Below are 22,462 nucleotides of genomic sequence, written 5' to 3'. Positions count from 1 at the left end.
CAGACATCTGAACTCAATGACCGAGGCACAGATGCTCCAAACCAGCCCTGACCATGCAGGACTCGCTGCTCGGAAGCCTGCAGAAGTCTACCACAGCCCAAATTACTATGTTAACTGTTCTTCTCTCCAAAACTGCTCAACCATCACCACATCTAATTTAGGAACCAGAATTATATCCTATTTGTAAGTGGTTTTTTAAAAGGAGTTCAATGTCTTGTTATTTACTGGGCTCCTCAAAGTCACATCCCTGTTCCTCCATTATTTATCAGCATGTAATGCTTGTAAAGGAAAGACGCCACCTGGTTTCTGTAGATGGGTTAGGGTCACATCACGGGGAAAGAGTCAGAATGTTCAGCTCTGCCTGTGCACGTGTGACAGCAACATCGCTGCTGTCCACGGGCGCAGGAAGCTCCACTGCACTCAAAGCTACCGTCAGGAGAACACACTGCCCCGGGGCTGCCCGTCCAGAACACACTGCTCTCTGCAGTCAGCCCCCTGGCTCGTCACCTTTCGTGCTCAGGCCCAGCCTGCTCCTTCCACCTACTGGAGAGGGGTACGCAGCGCTCAGATACCTTTCACTGCATTTGCTTATAAGACTCTCTCACCTTGAGGGCAGGAATATGTCTTCTCCCTCCTTGTAGGCTCAGTGTCTAGCCCAGTGTCTGAAATGTGGTAAGTACCCCTTAACTGTCGGCTGGATGAATGAAGGAGCATGTTGATAGCCAAAGACAATATAACCTTGCAGGCTTCTATGCAGAACATGGGAGGGGTGACAAAAGCTTCTTGCAATACGGCCCACCTCTGCTCTAGGGCACTGACAATGAAAAGGGCTCACATGCCATCCCCACTCAGAGTGGCCTGGGGGCATTTCAGGGTGTCAGTTCAAGTATTTGGGAGCCACTAGAAAATGTTTCATTACCAGTCTCCCTCTTAGACTGACTCACTGCGAGCCTCAAATATTCAGACACCAGGGAAGCTGCTAGGAAGGGTGGGGGCAGGGACAGGCACAGAGGTCAGAGGTCAGCAGTGACCACGATGCTGCAGTTGACCGGGAACTCTTCCTGAGTGCTTCCCGAGGGCCTGGCACTGTGCTGCTAAGCTACATGAATCGTCTCACCTAACCTCACAACACAACAGAGTAGGCATTGTTAGCCCACTTCTCATAGGACGAACTGAAGTTCAGAGAGCTTGAGGAGCTTGTCCAAGTTCACAAAGATAGTAAGTAGCAAAGTTTAGGCTTAAATTCATATCTGTCAAACTCATGGGAATGCCTGGCCTGGACTGATTCTCAGGATTTGTTTTAGTTACTATTATACACTGTCCTAAATACAGAGAATTTTAAATTTCTAAACTTTAGGGTTGTGAGTTCAAACAAAAAGCAGATTCCTGAGAGAACAGTCACCTGTGGTTCTAAGTGGGGAAGAAGCATAATTAGATCAGTCTTAATACATTATTAAAATCAAACAAAAGCATCTTATCAGAGGAAGAGTCAGAGAGCTGGAGCTGGAGGCTGGGGAGGGCAGTGACGCGTAAGGGGCATGGCAAGGGAGTGACAATCCACACGGGCCGGCACTGGAAATAACAAGCTATTTCAGCAGCATATAATCAACTGCAGCCGGGAATCCTGTGGCCTGGACCGTGGCCTTTCTATTGGGGTTGAAAATGCTTTAAGGGATACATGGTTGGGACTCTGTGATGGAAGATTTACATACATTAGCTTGCAATAAAAAAGAATGCATGGACTTCTTGGAGCTGTGGCAATAAAAACACTGGCACACGCCAAGGCCCCACCTGTGGCACTGACTTGTCTGGTACTGATAAAACCTCCTGATCTGTAGGTGTAGTGCACACCTACACCTCCATTATCCATTTGTGGATGCATATGTACTTACGTGTGTACACACACACATACACACATGTGCTCAGGCCCAATTTTCACCTTCCTCCATCCATTCCCTGATGGGTACCCTCAAGCTTGTGTCCTGGGCTCATACACTCATCTTTCTCTTTTCTCCCCATTTAAGAGCTCTTCCACTCTTCAGATTTTAACCACCAGTTACAAGCTCCCCAATTCAACCCCAATGCTTATTACTACTAGTGCTTGCTAGACATTTCCACACAAAGTCCAGCATCCTTTCACACCCAATATACACCGGTGCCCTCATCTTTCCCCCAAGATCAGGTCCCTTTCCCAACATTCTCCACTCGTCTGTGACAGCATCAGTGCATCTGATCTAGAACCAAATGAGCCAACAAGGACTCATCTTCATCTCTACAGTCAAGTCGTCCCCAAAGTCATTTTTCCTTTAAAATAATCTCTTGCAGCTATTCCCACTATCAGCACCCAGCTGTTTCTTATCTCCTTCCATCTAGATTAAAGATATAAGTTCCAACTCTCTGTATCTAGGTTCCATCCCCTCCAAACAACATGTCTTCCCAGCAACTGTCTGCTTTAAATTCTTTTTTCAATCCCTGCAATTCATAGAGAACATGGCCACACTCTTTATTATGGCCCGAAAGAGCATCTACAAGCAGTTCTCCATCCGCCATGTGTATTTTCCACGCTAGAACCTCTGCTCAACCCAATGGTTCTCTCCAGTTCTCTCACTGTCTCCTGACTTTTTTAACCACTATTCCTTTGCTCACATTGCTCCCTCTCCTTATCCACAAACACCTGGTGTGGCTGGACCCTCCACTTATCAAAATCCAGCCACCTTTGATACGTGGCTTCCCACTGTCTCTGGCCACCTGGGCCAAAGTGGCCCCTTCCTCCTTGGAAATTACAGGATGCTTACTGCACATAGTAGCCAGGTATTACTAGTTCCACTGGTGGTACTGAGGCCTTAGGCCTGGTAGTTAGTTACATTTTTATAAAAGCATCTTACATCCTAAGACTATAAGCTCATAAAAGGTAAGGACTGACAGTACCCAGCACATGTATGAAATTCATGTTTGATTGGTTGGTGAATGGATTAAATGAAAAGAATTTGTCCATCACAAAAGGACAAAAAACAACACTCCTCTCTCATGTACCCTATCTACTCTTGTACCCTCATTCATCTCCATAAAGAATACTTCCAGTCTAAAAACGGTGACATAGAGATGTTTCCACTTACTTTCCTCTAAAATTATCCCCCAAACTGTAGAAAGAACAAGAAACAAAACACTAACTCCATCTTCCATGAAATTATGCAGTACCTCAACCCTGAAACAGAATGTGAAGTCAGAAACTGGATGGGAGGAATGGTAAGTGGTTTGGCTCTGAAACTGGACCACAAGCACAGAGGAGAGCGGGAAGAGGTGCTCAAAGGGAAATAGTGGGGTACACAAGTGACCATACATTCCACGCAACTTTTTCCGTTAAGAAGCAGTCTATTTCATCATCCTCTGAATCTGGGCTAGTATTACAACCTAGTCTGACGAACATAATGTGATAGAAGTGATGTTACTCAGTTTCAAGCTGAAGCTTCTAGAGGCACTGTAGTCCCCACCCTCACCGTCCTGAGAATGCCATGTGAAGAGCCCAGGCTAGCCTGTTGGGAGAACGGCTAAACAGAATAGGGATGGGCCATTCCAGCTGAGGCGTCCGAGGCCAACTAGGCTGCCTGCTGCCAGACGCGTGTGAGAGGCCATCCTAACCAAACAATGCACAGAATGATAAAACATTATAAATCATCACTGTTTTAAACCACTAAGTTTTGGAGTGGTTTGCCTGATATCAAAGGCTAAAATACATAAGGGATTAGAAAACTCTGAAAATGAATGAGACCACTCCCTGCTGAGAAAGAGTAGACAAGAAATTGCATCCCTGAAACAAGGACACTATTAAAAAGAGCTCTTGGGAATTAGAAATATGAGCACAGAAAATCTTTAAACTCAGTAAAAATACTGGAATATAAGGTCAAGGAAATCTTCCAGAATGAAGAATTAAAGAGATAAACAATAGGACCAAAAAACACATAATAAAGGTAAATCAAAGGAAAATTTCTCCTAACTTTAAACTATAAGTTTACAAAGTAAAAAAGCCAAGAGAGCACCCTGCACATTGAATGAAACAAAAGACCCATATCTGGGTGAAACTTCAAAATATTATGGATAAAGAAAGCATCTTAAAACTCTTGGGGGAATGGGGAACAAGGGGACAGGAATAAAAATAACATTAGGCTTCTCAATAGAGACACTGGAAGACAGGAGACAGTGAAGAAATGCCTTCAAAATTCTAAGGAGAAAATATTTACAACTTGGAAGGCTACACACCCAGCCAAATAGCAATCAAGTGTGAAGACAGAATAAAGACATTGTCAGACTTTCAAAGTCTTAAAACATCTATTCCCATGCTTCCTTTCTCAGAAAGCTGCTAGGGTATGTTTCTTAAGAAATTGAGGGAATAAACCAAGAAAAAAGAAAACACAAGATCTAGGAAACAGAAGATAAAAACTAGGAAACAACTGAAGGAATTCCTAAAAGGACAGCTATGTAGTATAGGTGTTGAGTGCACTAGGACAGATAGGAGAAAGAAGATGAAAGTCTCCATGAGGGAAATTTCTAGGGGAAAAAAAAAAATCTATGAAATGCCTGACAGATATGTGGAAATGTTTTTGAAAAGTGTGTTATATCGCTGCTGAAGAGTGAGAATTAGCCAAAGATTCAAAAAAGGCTGAGCAAATGAAAATGTGAAGTAATTATTAACTTCAATAAAACACAAAGCATGTCCTAGAATGTACTATACTCTATATGGCTCAACACTACATAGTTATACTCAAAATAGTAAAAACAAATTATGAATTATCCAAGATTGTGATATATTATCCTGAGAGAAAGGGCAAGATACAAGAGCGCGTAGTCATCCACCTTAAAATTTCATCAATAGGTAATATCTAAAATAGGAGACTAAAGAGAACAGTTTTAAAATTATGATTGTAAAAACCTGAAGAATCAGTTAAGATTTGAAAGCGTTTGTCTCTGGGAACTGAGACAGCAGGAGTTGATGGGAAGAAGATAGGTGGGATATATCATTTTTACTATAGGCTTTTTTAGACACTTATAAAGTTATAAATATATTTATGATATGACATGTATCCCATCTTTATAAAAATTCAATAGTTTTACATGAGTTGACACATTTCTCACTTATACTGACCAATCCTCTGTCATTCAGCTTATGGCTGAAATGTCACCAAGTCCTTGTATGTCATCCACAGCACTAATCAGCTCCCAACCGTCACCCCCAGGGCAACGTCTGAGCTTTCAATAATCCTCCATTTTCCTTTTGCTGCTATCCTGAAAGTCTCATCTTTCATAAATGTCAAGATTAATTCAACTAATCTAAAAACATGTGGTCCTCTGTGACTCCTAACTTTCCCTCACTCTGTGTTTCCAAGAATCAAAGAGAATACACAGCTTGCGGGGCACATTAACACAGGTTTCAAAGGCAACTGTTTGACAGTGAGTGACATTTATGCAATTCCTTCTCTAAATTTCCTCCCAATTATGAGAAACTATACACCAGGAATCCTCTCTTCAAATTACAGTACAACAAAAATATAAAACTACCCACCAGGACAACTGTACTATTGGTATAGTGCCATCAGAATAAAACAAACCACCGCCACCTCCACCACCTCAATGGACAAAGCTGCGGTGTTCAAATGTTACCTAGCACCTGACTAGAAGAAAAAAGCACCGTCAGTTAAAAGTAAGCCCGAACAGAGAAATCCCGTGTGTTTGCTGTACAGCTTTTAACAAACAGAAAGCAGGCAAGGTGAATTAACACCTGTACCTTGAAGGTGACAAGGAACATCGTACTCGATCTCATCATGTCTCGATGGGCTTAAGAACAGAGTTCCGTCCACCAGTGGGAACTGTTCGAACACCGGGAGCGCCCGGTGGCACAGGGCACAGTTTACAACATTTCTGTGGCTGGCACTGAGGGCCGCAAGAATGAACTTGCGCAGATCCTCGCCCTGGCCCATTTGGGCATCGTCTTCCATCCGCACGTGGAAAGTGTTCAGTTTATGCCTGGGGATGTGGGTGAGGAGCTCGGAGAGGTCCAGCCGCCGCAGGAACTGTACGGGCGCATCAAAGTGGCCGCCCCTGTGAACTGATAACCCGGCGGGACTGTAATCAAAGTGGGCATTTCGGAACACGTGGCCCCCCGCCATGGCCTTTTTGTGAGGCTCCAGATGGATGGCGTTCTTTAAGAATTCCCCAAGGTATCTGGAGGAGCGGGGGCCGCTGAAGTGGGCAGGAGAGAGGATGGAGTAGCCGGTGGGCGGGGACTGGCCGGGGGAGCCGCACGGGGAGCGGGCCGCGTAGGCCCCGGCGCTGACGGCCTTCTCCTGGGAGTTCTGCCGGTCCATGGAATGCCGGCGGGGGAGGTCGTGGTTCAGGCCTTTCTGGGGCTTGTTCGGGGGCCTGCACTTTTTCGCCTCCTCCCCCGCCTCGCCAGGGGGCCTCCCGGTGTTCTTCTCCGAGCCAGACTTCTTCTTCTTCTCGTCCTGCATCCGCTTCACCTGGTACCAGTCTGTGTCCTTCTTCAGGTGGCCCTGCCCACACCGGCAGGAGCAGAAGCGGAAGGCCAGGTCGTAGCCTTTCTTGGTCCACATGTTCTGGCGGCACTGCTTCTCGTTCCAGCTGCGGGCACGGCCGATGCAGTTGAACTGGACCAGGATGCTGCTCTCCCACTCGTAGAAGCACTGCAGGTGCATCCAGGCGCTGTGCGGGCAGTGCTCGTTGTTGCACACCACCTTCTGGTAGTCGTCCTTCTCCAGGTCAACAGGCCTCCCGAAGCTGCAGAGCAGCGGCGTGGCACAAGGGGCTTCTGGGGAGAAACACAAAAGGACAGCGATTCAACACGCAGGACGTGCGAGTCCAGCTGACACCAAGTCAGAGATCAAAGCTACCGGTACCATCCCACAGGCACCATTCATGTCAAAGGTACAAGATTCCCACCACTGGAATAATACCAGACATGATTAGAAAACATTTACCATTTTCTCTGCTATGGTGTTATGCCAAGGGAGTTTATTTTCTCATATTTGTTATCTGTGGAAAAATATACCAATAAGCTTCAAAAAGTCCAAATCCTTCACAGAGCAATGAGCTGTATGTCAGTACTTGCAATAGTGGAGTATGAGGTTTTCCCAAGACATGGGCGTAATGAACTAGGAAATAATACGATGAAGCTACTTAACCAACCAGTTCATGAGGTAGCTCCAACATGGTCCTCAAAGCCCTTACCAGAGTTTAGGCTCTCCTGAACGCCATGAAAAACACTAGAAAACAGACTGGCCCCACCCCCATTCTCTTCTAGAATGGTTTGACACCTCATGGCAAGGATGTTTGGTCAAACTAATTGCTGTTCTACACAGAATTATGCTGCCAGGTCATGAAAGAAAAACAGAATTCTCCTAAAGCTATCAGGACAGAAAGCAGGAACACCAAGATTTCTCTACCCCATTTAACCACATGCCCCACAGGGTGCCCAAAAAACCAACCACATTTCCAGAAAGGAGGAAAAACTCAGTGACACAAAGTAGAACCCATTTCTTAAGAAGTAAATAGGATTTACGGAGATTGGAACTCCACTGAATTCCTGTTACTTCAATGTCCATTTACATTTTCCAAGGGCCCCTTTGTAGGATAGATGAAGGTTTCAATATGCCATGCTCAGTTTAGACTCTATCTATTGTAGCTGAGAACCTGAATGAGGACTGTGAACCGCAGAGCCCCTCAGGCAGAGTTCTGTTTTGGGAGGCCAGAGCAGAGTGTGGGGGTACGGCAGTGATCCAGGTGAGAAGTGACAAGCACCAGGGCTACGGCTACGGCAGCAGCTCTGAGCGTTGCGGGTGGGCAGACGCGGGTGGGCAGTGAGCATGGGAGGGGCAGGTTTGGGCAGAAGACTCTGGGCAGGCCTTGTTTTCGGACCTGCTGAATTGGGAGTGCCTGTGCACCACCGAGGTGAAGAAAGATGTGACTGGAGCTCTACAGGGTTGGAACTGTGAATACAGATGTGGAGGAACATGTCCAGATATGGAGGTTAAACCCCTGGAGTGAGGAGCCAGCCCCGGAGGAATGTGAAGAAAGGAAAAGAATCCTGGGAGCAACATCAAAAGGCTGGAGATGAAGAGTCCTCCACAGAGATTGGTAAGGAATAAACAGAGAATTCACTGGAAGACTAGTCAGGAGAGAATTCTATGAAGGCAGTCAGAAAATTTGCAAGAATGGAGGGCTTGAAACGTCCTGGAGGCCCAGGTAAGATCCGTTTTCTCAGCCTCTGCACCACTGATGCTCTGAGCTGGGTAATTCTGTCATGGGAGCTCTCCTACGCACTGAGGGTGTTTAGTAGAGCACTCTGGCTAGATGTCAGTTGTGACACCCCAAAATGTCTCCCCTCATTGCCAGATATCTGCTGGGGGCAAAATCGCTCGTTTGGGAACTACTGGGTAAGATACGGACTGAGAAGTCCTTGCCAAAATGAGCAGTCAGTCACTGACACCTCGGTAAGGACAGTTCCAATGGGATGGCAGGGGACAGGTCTGAGGCAGATGGTGAGCAGTGGATGTGACGTAATAAAGGTGAAGCAGTACAGGCGACCCTCTAGAAAACTCTCCAGAAGTACAGCTGTAGAGGGAAGCAAAGAGAACGGGCAAAGGGCACACAGGCTGAGACCTGAGCATGTTTACCAACCGGGGGAATGAATGTCAAACACTCAGGATAGCTTGAAGATGCAGGAGAGGGAACAAGCTACTCAGAAACCTTCACAACCTCACCACTACCCACTGACTTATAAACACGACATTCCACCAAATGCAGCAGCACAGGCAATGGGACCCGTACAGCCCATGACTTTGTATGTCACAATCATCCCCGTCCATGTGGGATCCCAGGACCTCAGCAAGGCAGCCCTAACTAACTGGTCTACCTGCGTGCCTTTGTTCACTGTGGCCTCCCCACCTGCCTCCCGAGAGTCCACATTCCTTAATCTTCATTTGTCCGAATCCCACTCATCTACTGTAGCAATCCACAGCATGGACTCTGCAGCCAGACTACCTGAGTTGGAATCCCAGCAGTACCACTGGTGAGCTATGTGCTCTTGGGCAAGTCACTTAATTTCTCTTTGTGTCAGTTTCCTCTGTGTTAGATGCAGATAACAAATGAATGTACCTTAGACAGTTGTCATAAGGATGAAATATACAGATACACAGGTGGCGCCTAAAGCAGGACCTGGCACATAGTAAACTTCCTCCCCTGCTTCCCATCCTTCAAGGCCCACCTCTTGACACCGGTTTCACCAGGACTCCCCCACTCCCCTGCATCCTGACTCCTCCAGCACAGTCTGGTCTGAACCTTACTTGAGTCCCCATTGTGATCCCCACCAGGTGATGACTCAGGAGAGGCTGGCTGCCTCTTACTCATCTTCGTGGTCCTGGCACTATTGGGCCTGGACCTTGCACACAGCCGGTGCTGCATAAACTTGCATTAAAAAGACACTGGCACCTGAAATCCACACATAACAAGCAGAGCAGAAGTTGGAGAGAGAGCTGTAACCCCAGACAAAGAGAAGAGACCTGACTGTACTGAAAAGAGGTAGAAGAGTGGTTGGTAAACTGAGTAAATGAACTGCCATCACCTGGGCTGTGACCTTTAGTGTCCTTTAAAATGTTAGTCAAAAGTTCAGTTGCTTTCATCTTCAATCCTTGAAGGAATAGTCTTGAGGGAAATGTCTCTGAAATGCAATGGCAGTAACCCAAGTGATATGACCACAGTACTAAGGAAATTAAACAATGGCCTAACTATACCTTTGCATTCACAATATCCAAATTTTAAAAATTTAAATACTGAAATTGACTTAACATTTCTTTTAAAAGTATTTTCACATTAAAGGTAGACTAAGAAGGAAAAAATCCTATTTATATCTTTTCAAAAAAGCTGCAAATGCATCACTTAACCAGTACTGAGCACTTCCTGCCTTCGGAGCTGGAAAGACTGACAAATTCCTGCTGAGAGCTCCACAGAAGATGGATCACAGAGGAGGCAGTGTGCTCCAACTCCCTGTCCCTGTAACCTTGTCTGTAATCACAGCCATTCTCACCTGCTTTCTACCCTCCAAGACTCAACAACCAAGAGCCCCCCCCCCCACTCCTACTTGCCAGCCTACTTGTTTACATCTCAGCTGCTTTGATGTGGCCTTGTGGTTAGACCTCAAAAACAAATACGAGGCCAAGGGCTTGTTTAACCCCAAACATTATGTCTCTCCCTGTTACACACGGCCAGCCTGAGGGCGAGGACTCTAGGAATGCTGGGAGTAGCAGGGTGAGCCTCGTGAACAGAGGAGGATGTCTGACAAGGCTTCTACCTGTCACATGGCCTTCTGAGGAAGCTGCGCTGGCTACCTCTACACTCCAAGACATGACGTCCTTCAAAGCTCGGTTCAAAAGTGTCTCCCCGCCTGGTCCCCCGTCCCCCCAATTACCACTGACCACATTGAAAAGGCAACTAGAAATGAAAGGAGTTTGGGTGCCGGTGCAGCTACTGACTAGCTTTGACATGGAGCAGTTTCCTCACCTGCAAAGTAAGAATGAAAATGCTTGCTCTCATTCACCTCAAATATATGTGGAAGCACTCTAAACTGTAAAGTTTCAAAAAAGCCTTTTCTATGCTTCCACAACCATAACTTCATACCTGTGAATTTAGCTCCCCATCAAAATGCAAACTGTTCTGATATATTTCCTACTTTTTCTATCTAAGGTTTTAGACACACAATAGGAGTTTTAAAAGTAAATACATGGATAATGCCATGCATCTTTTGCAATTTCCCAAGTCTTACAATTAACCAAGACATATAGGAAAAGACTTTGTGACTCTAAGAAACAGCACTGGAGGGATTCAAAATGACACCTATAAGAAATTAGCAGTATTACAGAAACATTTTATTGCTTCCTGAAAGCTGTGTCTAAATTTACAAAACCCCTCACTCTTAAAAATAGCTGTCCCACAAAGGTATAAATGGAGTACAGGTTGATGTGACACAACTATACCTTCAACTGAGGAAAGGGGAGAAGGGAATCCCACGTTCACCGAGAGCTTGCGTCACGCATCCCTTGGGACACTTGTCTAAGCTGTGATAGCTTGACTAACAAGCAATATGGGAAAATGCTACTCTATACAGAGTCAGTGTTGTTTTAAAGAATGTATATAAGTTCTCCAGTGCCCGTTTTTACAGCTTCGTCATCACATATTCAGCACTCAGCTTCCATTTCTCTGCCCAAGTGACAATAAACAGGGCTCACCTCCCAGGGCAACAATCTCAAATAGTTTCAATCCTGGACAGCAGGATAACTAGGCTGGGCTCACCTGGGCAGTCTGTCACTCGCCCAGCCTTCGCATTCTGTATCCCCCTCCCCCACTCAGGTCTCCATGCTCCACTGCCCATTAAGAGGGAAGGGTCTGACAGTAGTCATTTACACTGGCTGCCCAACAAACCCAAACCCCTTGATAAACTCATCCGCACTAACAGGAGATCCTGAAACCAGGCACTGCCACCTTCAGCTTTGCAACTGTCAAATTAAGTGTTTTCACTCCTCTTAAAATAGCTGCAAGCATCACGAGCAAGTGGGGAGTTAGGCAGGGTGGAGTGGTGAGGGGGCTCTTCGGAAGTCATACGAGGCTTTCTGGGCAAAACCTAAGATAGGGACTTGGTCCTCTTCATCCTTGTGAACCCACTACTGTAAAAATCGTAGTAGTGTTTAATAAAAGTCTCTTTGAAGGACAGTATTGCCCAGTCAGATTCAGTACTCCCCGGTGACTGGGGAGGATGGAGAAGGGAAGAAGACGGAACCCCTGGGGAGCACAGCCGCTGCTCAGCTCTGCATGAGCTCTAAGCAGACCTTCCAGACTCAACTCGGGACTGCTCTTCCAGGGCCCTCGCCCTCACCACCTTAAATTTACTATAATCTATGCCATCCTCCAGTATCCAGTTACCAAATGTAATTATTAGGGTTTCTGAACACCTATTTTATTATATAGATCTTTTCTACACAGTAATTCCTCTTACACAGAACACATACCCTCGTGCTGAGCCAGTTCCCTTCAGGGTATGAGATTTTGACAAAGGACACCTCATCTCCAGCTTCCTGAGAGGCCAGGGATTGAGGATACAGACTGAGGAGCCAGCCAGCCTGGATTTGACTCTCAGCTCTGCAATTTATTGGTCTTAAGGTTTTGGCAAGTCACTTAACCTCCCTGTGCTTCTGTTGTCTTTCTGTGAAATGGCAGAAACAATAGTACCTACCTCAAAGGGTTGCTGTGAGGATTAAAGGAGATATTAAGACTGTTTGCAACAGTGCCTGGCACATAATAAGCACCGTTAAAATACAAGCAATTATTATTAAAAGCCCTATATTACTTGATGTAAAAACCAAAGGGCTTTGAATGCATTTAGAGCAAAGCTACAACCAGGAAGTGGCCATCTTCCTATCTCCATAACAAACAAAGCAGGGTGGGATGCACAAAATCATTTGCTACATATTTACTGAGAAATTTTAAAGAAATACAAAGTTCTTTTCTTCTAGCCCCTTAAAGATGTTCTACTCAGTGTCAGACACAGAAGTACATTGCTATATGTATTTTTCAACCTAAGTGATCTTTCCCAAGTCTAGGTAACAGGAATTCATAAAGCATGGCTGCATTTGATCCATGGGATGTGTTCCTGAAGAACTTACGTAATTCAAAATTGATTATCCCGCGGTCTGGGGGTAGAGTGTGCGGAAGGCATCCTCAGAACACATAAATCTGCAGTCATTGTGTTGTACTGTTGCTATACTGATGCTTTTTATTATCAGCATTATTTCTAATATTTCTCAGTTGCATCTCATAAGTTGACAGCATGGCATATCATACTGTGTTAGATCACATTTCTGTTCCAAAGTTACTGATTTTTCAGGATTTTTTCAGCACCAGTATTAGCACACTTGGATATTTTGAAAGCTATAATACAGATCTAAATCATAAGTTAATTTTAATGTAACACAAATTTCACCAAAATCCTTGAAGAAATTCTATAAACAATAAAAGCTCACATAGTACTGACAAGGGTAAGTTTTTCTCTTTCTAAGAAAAGGTGATGCCACTGTGTAACAAAGCATTTTTACAATTCCACTAACCTACTAGCTTTGAAAATATGAGATGGCTTGATACACAATTTGGGGGAATGTACCCATTGAAATTTTGCACATAATGTGAAGCTTCTATTAATATTATTTATGTGTCATTAGTTGAAATTTGCACAATTCAATTTGCATATAATGGCATCACACTGTACTAGGAAATAAATCAGCAGGCTGCATTTTCTCTTGCCGTGCATGACCTTGAGAGAGCTGGATCATGGAAAACTACACAGTTCCCTAGCAGTACATGTACTACATGCATGTACCCTAAAGGAAAGGTAAGTCCAAGAGCTCTCGGAACCAAATCACAGTCTGTTAAGATGGGAACAGAGCCCCAGATTAAGTATATGTTACATGCATCAGTGTGTGCACACATGTGCACATACACAACTGCAGGGAAACCGTCCAGTTGTTAAACTGTCCCATTTTTAAAGACTCCAGAAAAGACTTCCTGTCATCCTTCAGTACTATATCCCAGTTTTAAAGCATTTCCTTGCCTCTTCTGAAACACTACAGAACTTGATTTATTACCCTGTCAACACTCCCCCCTTTGCCAGACAAATATTAAAAATATGGCCATAATCGGGCCGGCTGAGTGGCGCAATGGTTAAGAACTAGCTTGGGACGCCAGAGGGCTCCAGTTCGGATCCCACATATGAGGGCCAGTGACACTGCCCTCCACAGCTAAGATGCTGAACAACAGCTCAACCTGGAGCTGGGCTGCCATGAGTGGCCGGCCACGGCGTAGGCTGCAGCCCCTGTGGCAGTGGGTTGCCATGGGCTACCATATGTAGCCAGCAACCAGCGTGAGCGGCCAGCAGCCGCAGTGAGCGGCTGTCCAGAAGCCGGTGACTGATCTGCCTCGCCCAGGAAGAGCGCAATGATGGTGCCAACTTGGGCCAGTGAAGCAACATCCTCCACAACTAGACTGAAGACCAAAACGACAGCAACTTGTCTGTTCCCCTTCCCCAATTCCCCAGCGCTGTTCCCATCCCCCCAATTCCCCAATTAAAAAAAATATATGGCCATAATCAAACTCCTAAGTCATATTTTTATACATGATCCCCACTGACCACCCATTGAGCATGGCATCCCCAAAACGTTCGCCTGCTTCTCTCTTGGTGGGCCCCAAATGGTGCCTGGAGACCAAAGGCCATAGTGGAGTTGGTCCCCTCCCCTTACCTATGATTCCCAATGGCCTCAGCTGAAAAGACAAATGACTTTACTTCCTCCCTAGTCTGTCCAACACGAACATATGGCTGCATGATTAACTGGCAACGTGGGTCATCTGCAGACCAGGTATCTGTCAGAGAATACAACCTATATATAACTCACTGCTGTTCAATGCCTTCCAAATGCTCAACTGAGAGAAACAATTTTTAAGAAGGACTGCACAGATGATGTCACACATTGCTATGTTCCACTGGGCTGGCTTGGCCTACAGCATCTTATTAAACCGGTACAGGGTTTTGTTATGAAGTGTAAATCTGAGTGCCTTTTAGGTAGCATAGTGTGCTCTCCTATCATCCAGGCCTCCAGCCCTATCCCATTCATACCCTTATTCATGTGCCAGGACCCTGGAGGTGTTTGAGTGTGACTCCTGTGCTAGATAAAAATCTATCCCTCAGTTAAGCCAGGTGTCACAGAGCTGGTAACCTGGACCACATTGTTTCACTTGCTGGACAGGCTGATTTTAATGATGTGAGCAGGCCTAATAAATTTGTTTTATTTATGAAAGGGAATATTGTCATAGACATTGCTCAGTATTTTAAATGTCTTATAAATGGCTAAGTGACTTTTTAAAAAATCTGATAGATACTGCACAGCATACCACTGCTTCTGTTTGTCTCTTGCCTGTGTGTGCAAGAAATCTGAAAACCAAATTTGTGACCTACCTCTTATAATGATTCAAGACATCCATTATTTTTCCTAATAGTGTTGTCCCTACTACTAATATTCTCACATTTAGTATTTCTTACAGTATTATGTATATTTTTGTAAGCCACTTTATTTTTGGAACGAGGGTACAAATGATCAAAACAAAAAACTCTTCTCGTAACTTTCAAATCAGTTTTGCCTAATATGTATTAAAGTCTGTGCTTGGCAGGTGACAAGGTGCTTGCCTCCGTCTTCACTTTCCAAAGCTGGCCAGACAAGGGTGAGCAGTGAGAAGGGAGCCCAGTGCTGACCCACCGGTCCCAGGAGCCTCACAAACACAGCAGCTTTCCTGAAGGGCCACCCTCTTGGCCATGTGCCATGCTGGCCCCTCAAAGAATCACCCTGTGGCACAGGTGCAAGAGCTCTCAGTCCTGACACGCTCGCCTCACCCATCCAACACCTCTCCTCCAGTTCCCCTTGGCTCAGCTCCCTCAGCTTCAGACTCTACTCCTTCCTCGGCCTCTCCTGGCCCCAGCTCACCTGCTTTCTCTTCTCTCAGATACCTCTTAGCCTGGCTCCTGTCGCTCAGGGCTCTGTCAGCCAACCCAGCCCCCTCAGTCCTTCTGGCCCTACCTGGTCCACGCAGGTTCCCCCCTACCCTCGCTTGCTCCCAGCCTCATTAGTGAAACCAAGATAGCAAAGTGGGCCCGGATGCCTCCCAACTCTACCCTGCCTTGTCTTTTCCAAGAGGTCCCCTCTCCTTGGCTCTAGACCCTTCGGGGTGATGTCATCCTCATGTGGGCCCAGTCTTGTCTCCACTTAACGCTCAACAGCATCCTCTTTACTTCCTCTTCTCCCCTCCTCCTCCCACCCATCAAACCTGGGAATTCATTTCTGGCAAATTCTATGAAGAGTCCTATATCTACCTCAGAGACTACATCTATGGGGAGAAAAAAGCAATGAATTGAGAAATGACAAGTGATAAAGATGTGACCACATAATCTTAACCTGCTGCTGGATCACATCATATCAATGACAACTACAGAGTCCAACAAAATCAATCTTCTTAGGATGACTACCTAAGAAATGTCAATGTTGCCAGCCGAGTGGCTCAGTTGGTTAAGAGCTCACTCAAGAGTTTGAGCTCTGAGCAATAGTGGTTCGAGTCCCGGCCTGAGCTGAGCTGCCGCTGAGCTGCCAACAGGTGGCAGGATGGCTCAGCTAAAAAAAAAAAAAAAATTAAATTAAATTTTAAAATGTCAATGTAACAACTTAATAGGGAGAATAACAGACTATTGTGCTTTTCTAGGCTCTATTAATGACATTAGCAATTATAATGGCATCTTGTTCTAATAAGAAAAAGTCAGTCATTGGTAAATTAATCCAATTAATAAACTCACATTTAAGAATTATAAGAAAATAATATAAGATATTGTGTTATATTCTTAAATATAAGAATTATAAGAAAAAATACTTATGTACTCATGTAAGAACTATAAGAAAAATAAGCTTATAACAGGTGCCAAATGAAGGCACACACATTATGTACATTAATTTATCTATCAATAACTAGATATAATCTTATCCGTGTAATTTTATACACATTCACACATCTACTCTAGATGCAATATTATTTCCACAATGAAAAAAGAAAACCCTTGCATTTTACTGTCACTTGCTCTAGTGCAAAAAATCCAAAATGCTCTTTCATAGGAGAACTGCTTATGTTCTTACACTTTCTGCAAACAGAAAACTACAAAACAAAAAGTGGAAAAGACAAGGGCCTTCAATTTATTATGAACCCAAACTAGTCCTCAAAAAGGAGTTACGGCCTTTTTAACCAAATGCTTTAACTGTTAATTTTAACCACATGACCCATGTGAACCCCCGTTTTTGGCCTTGTTCACAATTGCCACCAAACAACTGTTTACTTTAGGGGTTTACCCTTCCTCATGTCGCTCTCTGGATGTTGGCAGCTGCATCTGCCACCACCACTTGGAATTCTGACCACATTCTCTAAGATATTAATCCGCTCTTGCCCCCCTGCTTGGCATCAATACGAGCATCTTCCTGAAAGTGACACAGGATTTTGAAGCTTGCCAGTCTAGCAGGTTTACTTTATTTTTCAGACACTGGCGTAAACAGAGTGATGAAAAATATAGAAAAATATACACAAATGAGTATTTGGAAACGGGAAATACTGATAACACTGTGCACAGGTGTGATCACATCAGCCTTTCCAGTTTCTTTTCTGCTCTGGAATGTACAGAACATTACAACCCTGAATTTCTTCCATCATCACAACTGATCATGAAAATGGTAAAAGTTTGTCATCTGCAAATATTATAGATTTGAGCCAGATTTTTTAAAACAGCATGTGCTGATTAGATTTTAAGCCAACTTACTAGGTAGGACACACCAAAATCCTCTGACTCATTGTAATAAAAATGTCATATACAGGATAATGTGAGTACTTGACTATAGGTCACTAGAGACCTGGACATCTACAAAATGGTTATAGTCGCAAAACACTTTAAAAACAAACTGTAAAGACAAACTTCATCTAGGAAACATTTCAAGGTGATTTGGTCTCTGAATAAGTCAGTTTTCTTAGCAGGTTTATTGTATATAATTGCCTAAAGAAAGAGCCTTCAAATTTTCCAGGATACCAATAAACACTCATTTGGGCAAATGAATGGCTTTCTTAAATAGCTGTCATTTAATAAGGACCCTGGTTCTAGAAGAATAAAATAATATAGAATAAAATAATAGAAGAATAAAATAAAATAATAAAAACACCAGGGTTAAACACTTACTACCAAAGAAAATATATGGGGTCTGAAAATCAGCTAATTACGACCAGGGACTAATCAATGCAAGTCAAATCAAAGGACATTTGAACACCTGTTATGTGCCCAAGGTGGAGTTTAACATGGGGGATGCAAATGGTGAATAAGATCATAAACCACACTACATTCCTCTTTCTTTGAATACCTTATATTTTTTTGTTGTTGTTGAAAATGGGACACTTTAAATAACATAAGGAGCCAATTCTAAAAATCAGATTCCCTCTCCTCCCAGGATAGGCTGTTGCTGCTGTTGGTTATATTTAGTAATTTTCCTTAACTAATTCTGTAAAGTCTATTTTTTTGGCATGGGCAGCCACTCAGTTTCTGTTCAGTTAGCTCAGTGGTCAGCCAATAACTGGACAGAGCAAGAACTTGAGGGTGCTGGATCACATAGAACTACACAGCACTTACCCTGGGAAGGTGGGTCCGGGAGCTCTCGGAACCAAATCACAGTCTGTTAAGATGGGAACAGAGCCCCAGATTAAGTATATGTTACATGCATCAGTGTGTGCACACATGTGCACATACACAACTGCAGGGAAACCATCCAGTTGTTAAACTGTCCCATTTTTAAAGACTTCAGAAAAGCCTTCCTGTCATCCTTCAGTACTATATCCCAGTTTTAAAGCATTTCCTTGCCTCTTCTGAAACACTACAGAACTTGATTTATTACCCTGTCAACACCCTCCCCTTTGCCAGACAAATATTAAAAATACGGCCATAATCAAAAATCCTAAGTCATATTTTTATACGTGATCCCCACTGACCACCCATTGAGCATGGCATCCCCAAAACGTTCGCCTGCTTCTCTCTTGGTGGGCCCCAAATGGTGCCTGGAGACCAAAGGCCATAGTGGAGTTGGTCCCCTCCCCTTACCTATGATTCCCAATGGCCTCAGCTGAAAAGACAAATGACTTTACTTCCTCCCTAGTCTGTCCAACACGAACATATGGCTGCATGATTAACTGGCAACGTGGGTCATCTGCAGACCAGGTATCTGTCAGAGAATACAACCTATATATAACTCACTGCTGTTCAATGCCTTCCAAACGCTCAACTGAGAGAAACAATTTTTAAGAAAGACTGCACAGATGATGTCTACATCTACACATTCCTCTAGATCAGAGTTCCATTGGGCTGGTTTGGCCTGCACTGTGTCTTATTAAACCAGTACAGTGTTTTTTGTTGTTGTTATGAAATGTAAATTTGAATGCCGTTTAGGTGCATCATGTATTCTCTGAGCACCCAGGCCTTCACCCCAGTAATTCTCCCACTCTGAATTTGCCGAAGGGGCACTGTGTGTGTGTGTGTTAGGGCACAGCGTCAATGCTTTGGCAGTTTACAGCTCTGTTTTAGCCTTTACTTTTTAGCCTTTGCAGAGCTCCAAGTTCTTTCCTGGGCATGCGCACAGCCCTGCCCTGCGATGGTCTTCTAAAGCACCAGAAATGCGTCAGAGCTTTTCAAAGCCCCCTATGGACACATCATTCCCAAAATATTCTAACTTTTTTGGCCCACTTCTTGTTTGTCCCAACTGGTATCACTGCTGCTGGCAACTGCCATGTTGAACAGTTGCTCCTGACTTTTTTCAACAGCCACCCAAGAAGAGGGCTTTTACCACTGGGTGATCCCCAGATCAGGTCAAATGCAGACAAGCCCTTTGAGTGAGGCTTTATCAGGGAGCTTCCAGGCAGGTGACACTTTTCTGGGGCTAGGGCTTTGGGGGAGCTCCAAAACTGCTCTTCCCCCTCTAATGACTCCTAGGTTCCTTGTTTTAAAGTGACCCCAAAGCTAGAGAGAGGGAGTGGGAATAGAGCAAATTAAAATCAAACAAAATTCACTGTTCTTACTATAATTCAGCCATTTCCCTTAAACACCCCTAGGACTATTGCAAGCCTTTGGTTAATTTCTAGATTTCTGAAAAAGTTGATTTTGATCATTTTGACAGTGTTCTCATTGCCTTTATGCAGAAGCAGACTTCCAGATATCCTTATTCTGCCATTCCAGAAGTGCTTCTTAATGTAAATGTAAGTTTATACACATTTTGTATAGAAAAATGATAGGATGATCAATAAAAGCCTTTCAAGGATAATACTCTTAGCTGGGTAAGAACTGAATACAAATAAAGAAAAAAATGTAAAATTTCTGACTTATTTTTAAATGGTCGATAATGGCTATCAAGCTAATATGATATTTGGAGTGCTTAAATACATTTAAATGACAATGTTTACAATAAACTGGAAACTGTATCCTCTGCACTTACATAAACCTTTAAGAAACTGATATGATAACGTTAAATGTTCCAAGGAGGACTGTTTTTCTCAAATTCTTTTAAGGGACACACAGAAGCAAAAAAGTTTGATCACCACCTTCAAATCAGCCTTCTGAAAATTACACTATGATTATGTCATATACACATTCAGGAACCTCAGAAACACCCGACTGGAGCCCCAAGTCCTTTGGGTTTGTTCAGGGAACCCCATAATCAGGCCTCCTTCTGGCCTTTCCACCTGATGGCCCACCAGGCCCACAAGCAAAGCCTCTGCTCCCGCTGGGATCCATCGCTGTGGCTGCAGATAAGGAGGGGAAGGAGTGGACCCAGATTGGTTGGGAGGTTAACTGCAGCCCGCTGGGGCCCCACATTATACCTCAAATTCACCAGGTGTCTAAAAATCATTTCTGGATTAACTGGTGAATATTATTTTTAAGTGAAAGCTAAAAAGGTTTTAAAATAAATTTTCTCAACTACTTAAGACCTTTTTTCTACTAAAAATTTTAAAAAGACACTAGTCCAATATACAAAGATAAGTTAATACAAAAATATTTTGTCAATTTACTTCAATTAATATAGGAGCTACACTAAGATCACTCAAGCATATCTTAACCTCTGATTTAGTTTATCCTCCCTTATGTTATTTTAGTGTATGAGGCTGCTCCAAAGTGGGTAGCAAGTTCAGTACATGGTGATTATATTCAGTTAAACATGTTTTTCATGCTTAGAGTAGGGTTTAAACACAAGGCTTTTACTCAAACCACTCTATCTAAATAAACACAGAAGTTTCACATTCCCCACCAAAATACAATGAACACTTCAACTATAACAGCTTGGGTTTTTAACACTCTCTCAATACATTCAGTTTATTCTCCTAGACCCACTCTTTTCTTATGTTCCATTAAAACCCACCAGCCTACCCAGCCTCAAGTTCAAACTAAATAGAGAGCAACAGGCTTCTATTTCACCAATTTTATTTCCATTCTGGCTCCAACACTCTGATAATGATATATCAATATGGACTATAAAGTAGGAATTTCGTATTTTCCTTGTCTAACATTATAACTGAGGCCATATCAAGATCCAAAAGGACATGGACCCCAAATAAGCCTGGTTTAGGCTGAATATCAGGATGAAGATAATGGTTTCACAGCTTTTCCTGAATGTTTCTTAAAAATACCAAAGTTTCAGAGAACAGAAATAAGGCAGTCCCTTGGTTCAGATTCTACAAACACTTCCTGAGCCCACTTCCAGTGATCATTCAGTGATCTGCCCAAGGTCAATCAGCTAGTGAATGGACTTATCTCTTCCCTTCTCACCCATGACCACAGACCAGTGAAGAGCACAGATCCAGTTTATAAGGAGAGGCAATGACCAATAGCTATGTGTAACCAATCATAATAAGTAGTTCTATAATTTGGAATAGCATCTTACTCAAAATTATAGAACTACTTACTATGTTCTGCTTATACAAAAGTTTATTCAAAATGTTCAATACCCATATTAATCCTCAAAATTACTTAAAAACTAGGTATAAGGCAAACCAAATTAAAGACGCAAGTGCTTAAACCCAATTACAATATACAGGTTTCCTGACCCCAATCTTTGCACTCCTTAAAAACAAAGATAGACAATGAAGTAAATCTACTCTAACAGAACTGCAAAACCTGAAAGAAAAAAAAAAAATCATAAGCAAAGGCTTACTTGTCATTCAATGAGAATAAGCAATTTTCCTTGTAAACAAAGTAAACAAAACATATTCTATCTGTACGGAGACTATCAAATTGAGCAGCAGTAAAGGCGCTGACATTGAGAAACAGCAGCTCAACATGGCTTGCTTGAACTCTGTTTTGGGTCAACGGACTGGGTCAACATACCAACTCCCAGGATGATTTTTAAGACTGCTGTTTTTAAAACCCCAGCACAAGGTGGCTAACTTCATTTCCTTACCTTTGTTTTCCATGTACCTTTTCTGACCTGCTGATCTCCCTGAAAAATACACTCTTTCTGCTCCCCTGCCTTCCCTTCAAAATAAACCTGGGAAAATGCTTTACAGTGATCCCTCCCACCCTGGCAGTCACTCTGCTGGGATCTTGGGAGCAAAGACAAAGCCTTTCCCTGGGGGCCACACTGCTGGCAGGTGCTGTCAACAGCCAACAAGCAAGTTACAGGATCTGTTGCAACAAGGAAAGACTTGTCAAAGGAGAGGGCGTGTCTAAGTCTTATATATACCTCAGTAAAAATGAAACCTAAACAGGAATCAGTCAAGTCTAGGTCCTGGCCCAGTAGTTCACCACCTA

The 22,462-nt window shown here is 43.6% G+C and overlaps 1 protein-coding gene across 8 annotated transcripts in view; it reads right to left on the bottom strand.

Moving 5' to 3' along the window:
- HECA (HECA ribonucleoprotein granule regulator) overlaps nucleotides 1-22,462 on the bottom strand; it is a 50,129-nt gene that overhangs the window by 15,637 nt on the left and 12,030 nt on the right. For all 8 annotated transcript variants that reach the window (XR_002124656.1, XR_002124655.1, XM_019648114.1 and 5 more), the window contains one exon: nucleotides 5,780-6,820. Coding sequence is in view for 6 of the 8 variants with exons in the window: in XM_019648114.1 (XP_019503659.1) it covers nucleotides 5,780-6,820 (1,041 nt within the window). In the remaining 2 variants the exon portion in view is untranslated. The remainder of the gene's footprint in view (nucleotides 1-5,779; nucleotides 6,821-22,462) is intronic.

This window comes from Hipposideros armiger, unplaced genomic scaffold, assembly GCF_001890085.2.
Source record: "Hipposideros armiger isolate ML-2016 unplaced genomic scaffold, ASM189008v1 scaffold_120, whole genome shotgun sequence".
In the NCBI taxonomy this organism is placed as follows: domain Eukaryota; kingdom Metazoa; phylum Chordata; class Mammalia; order Chiroptera; family Hipposideridae; genus Hipposideros; species Hipposideros armiger.
This window is presented reverse-complemented; position numbering and strand designations above follow the sequence as displayed.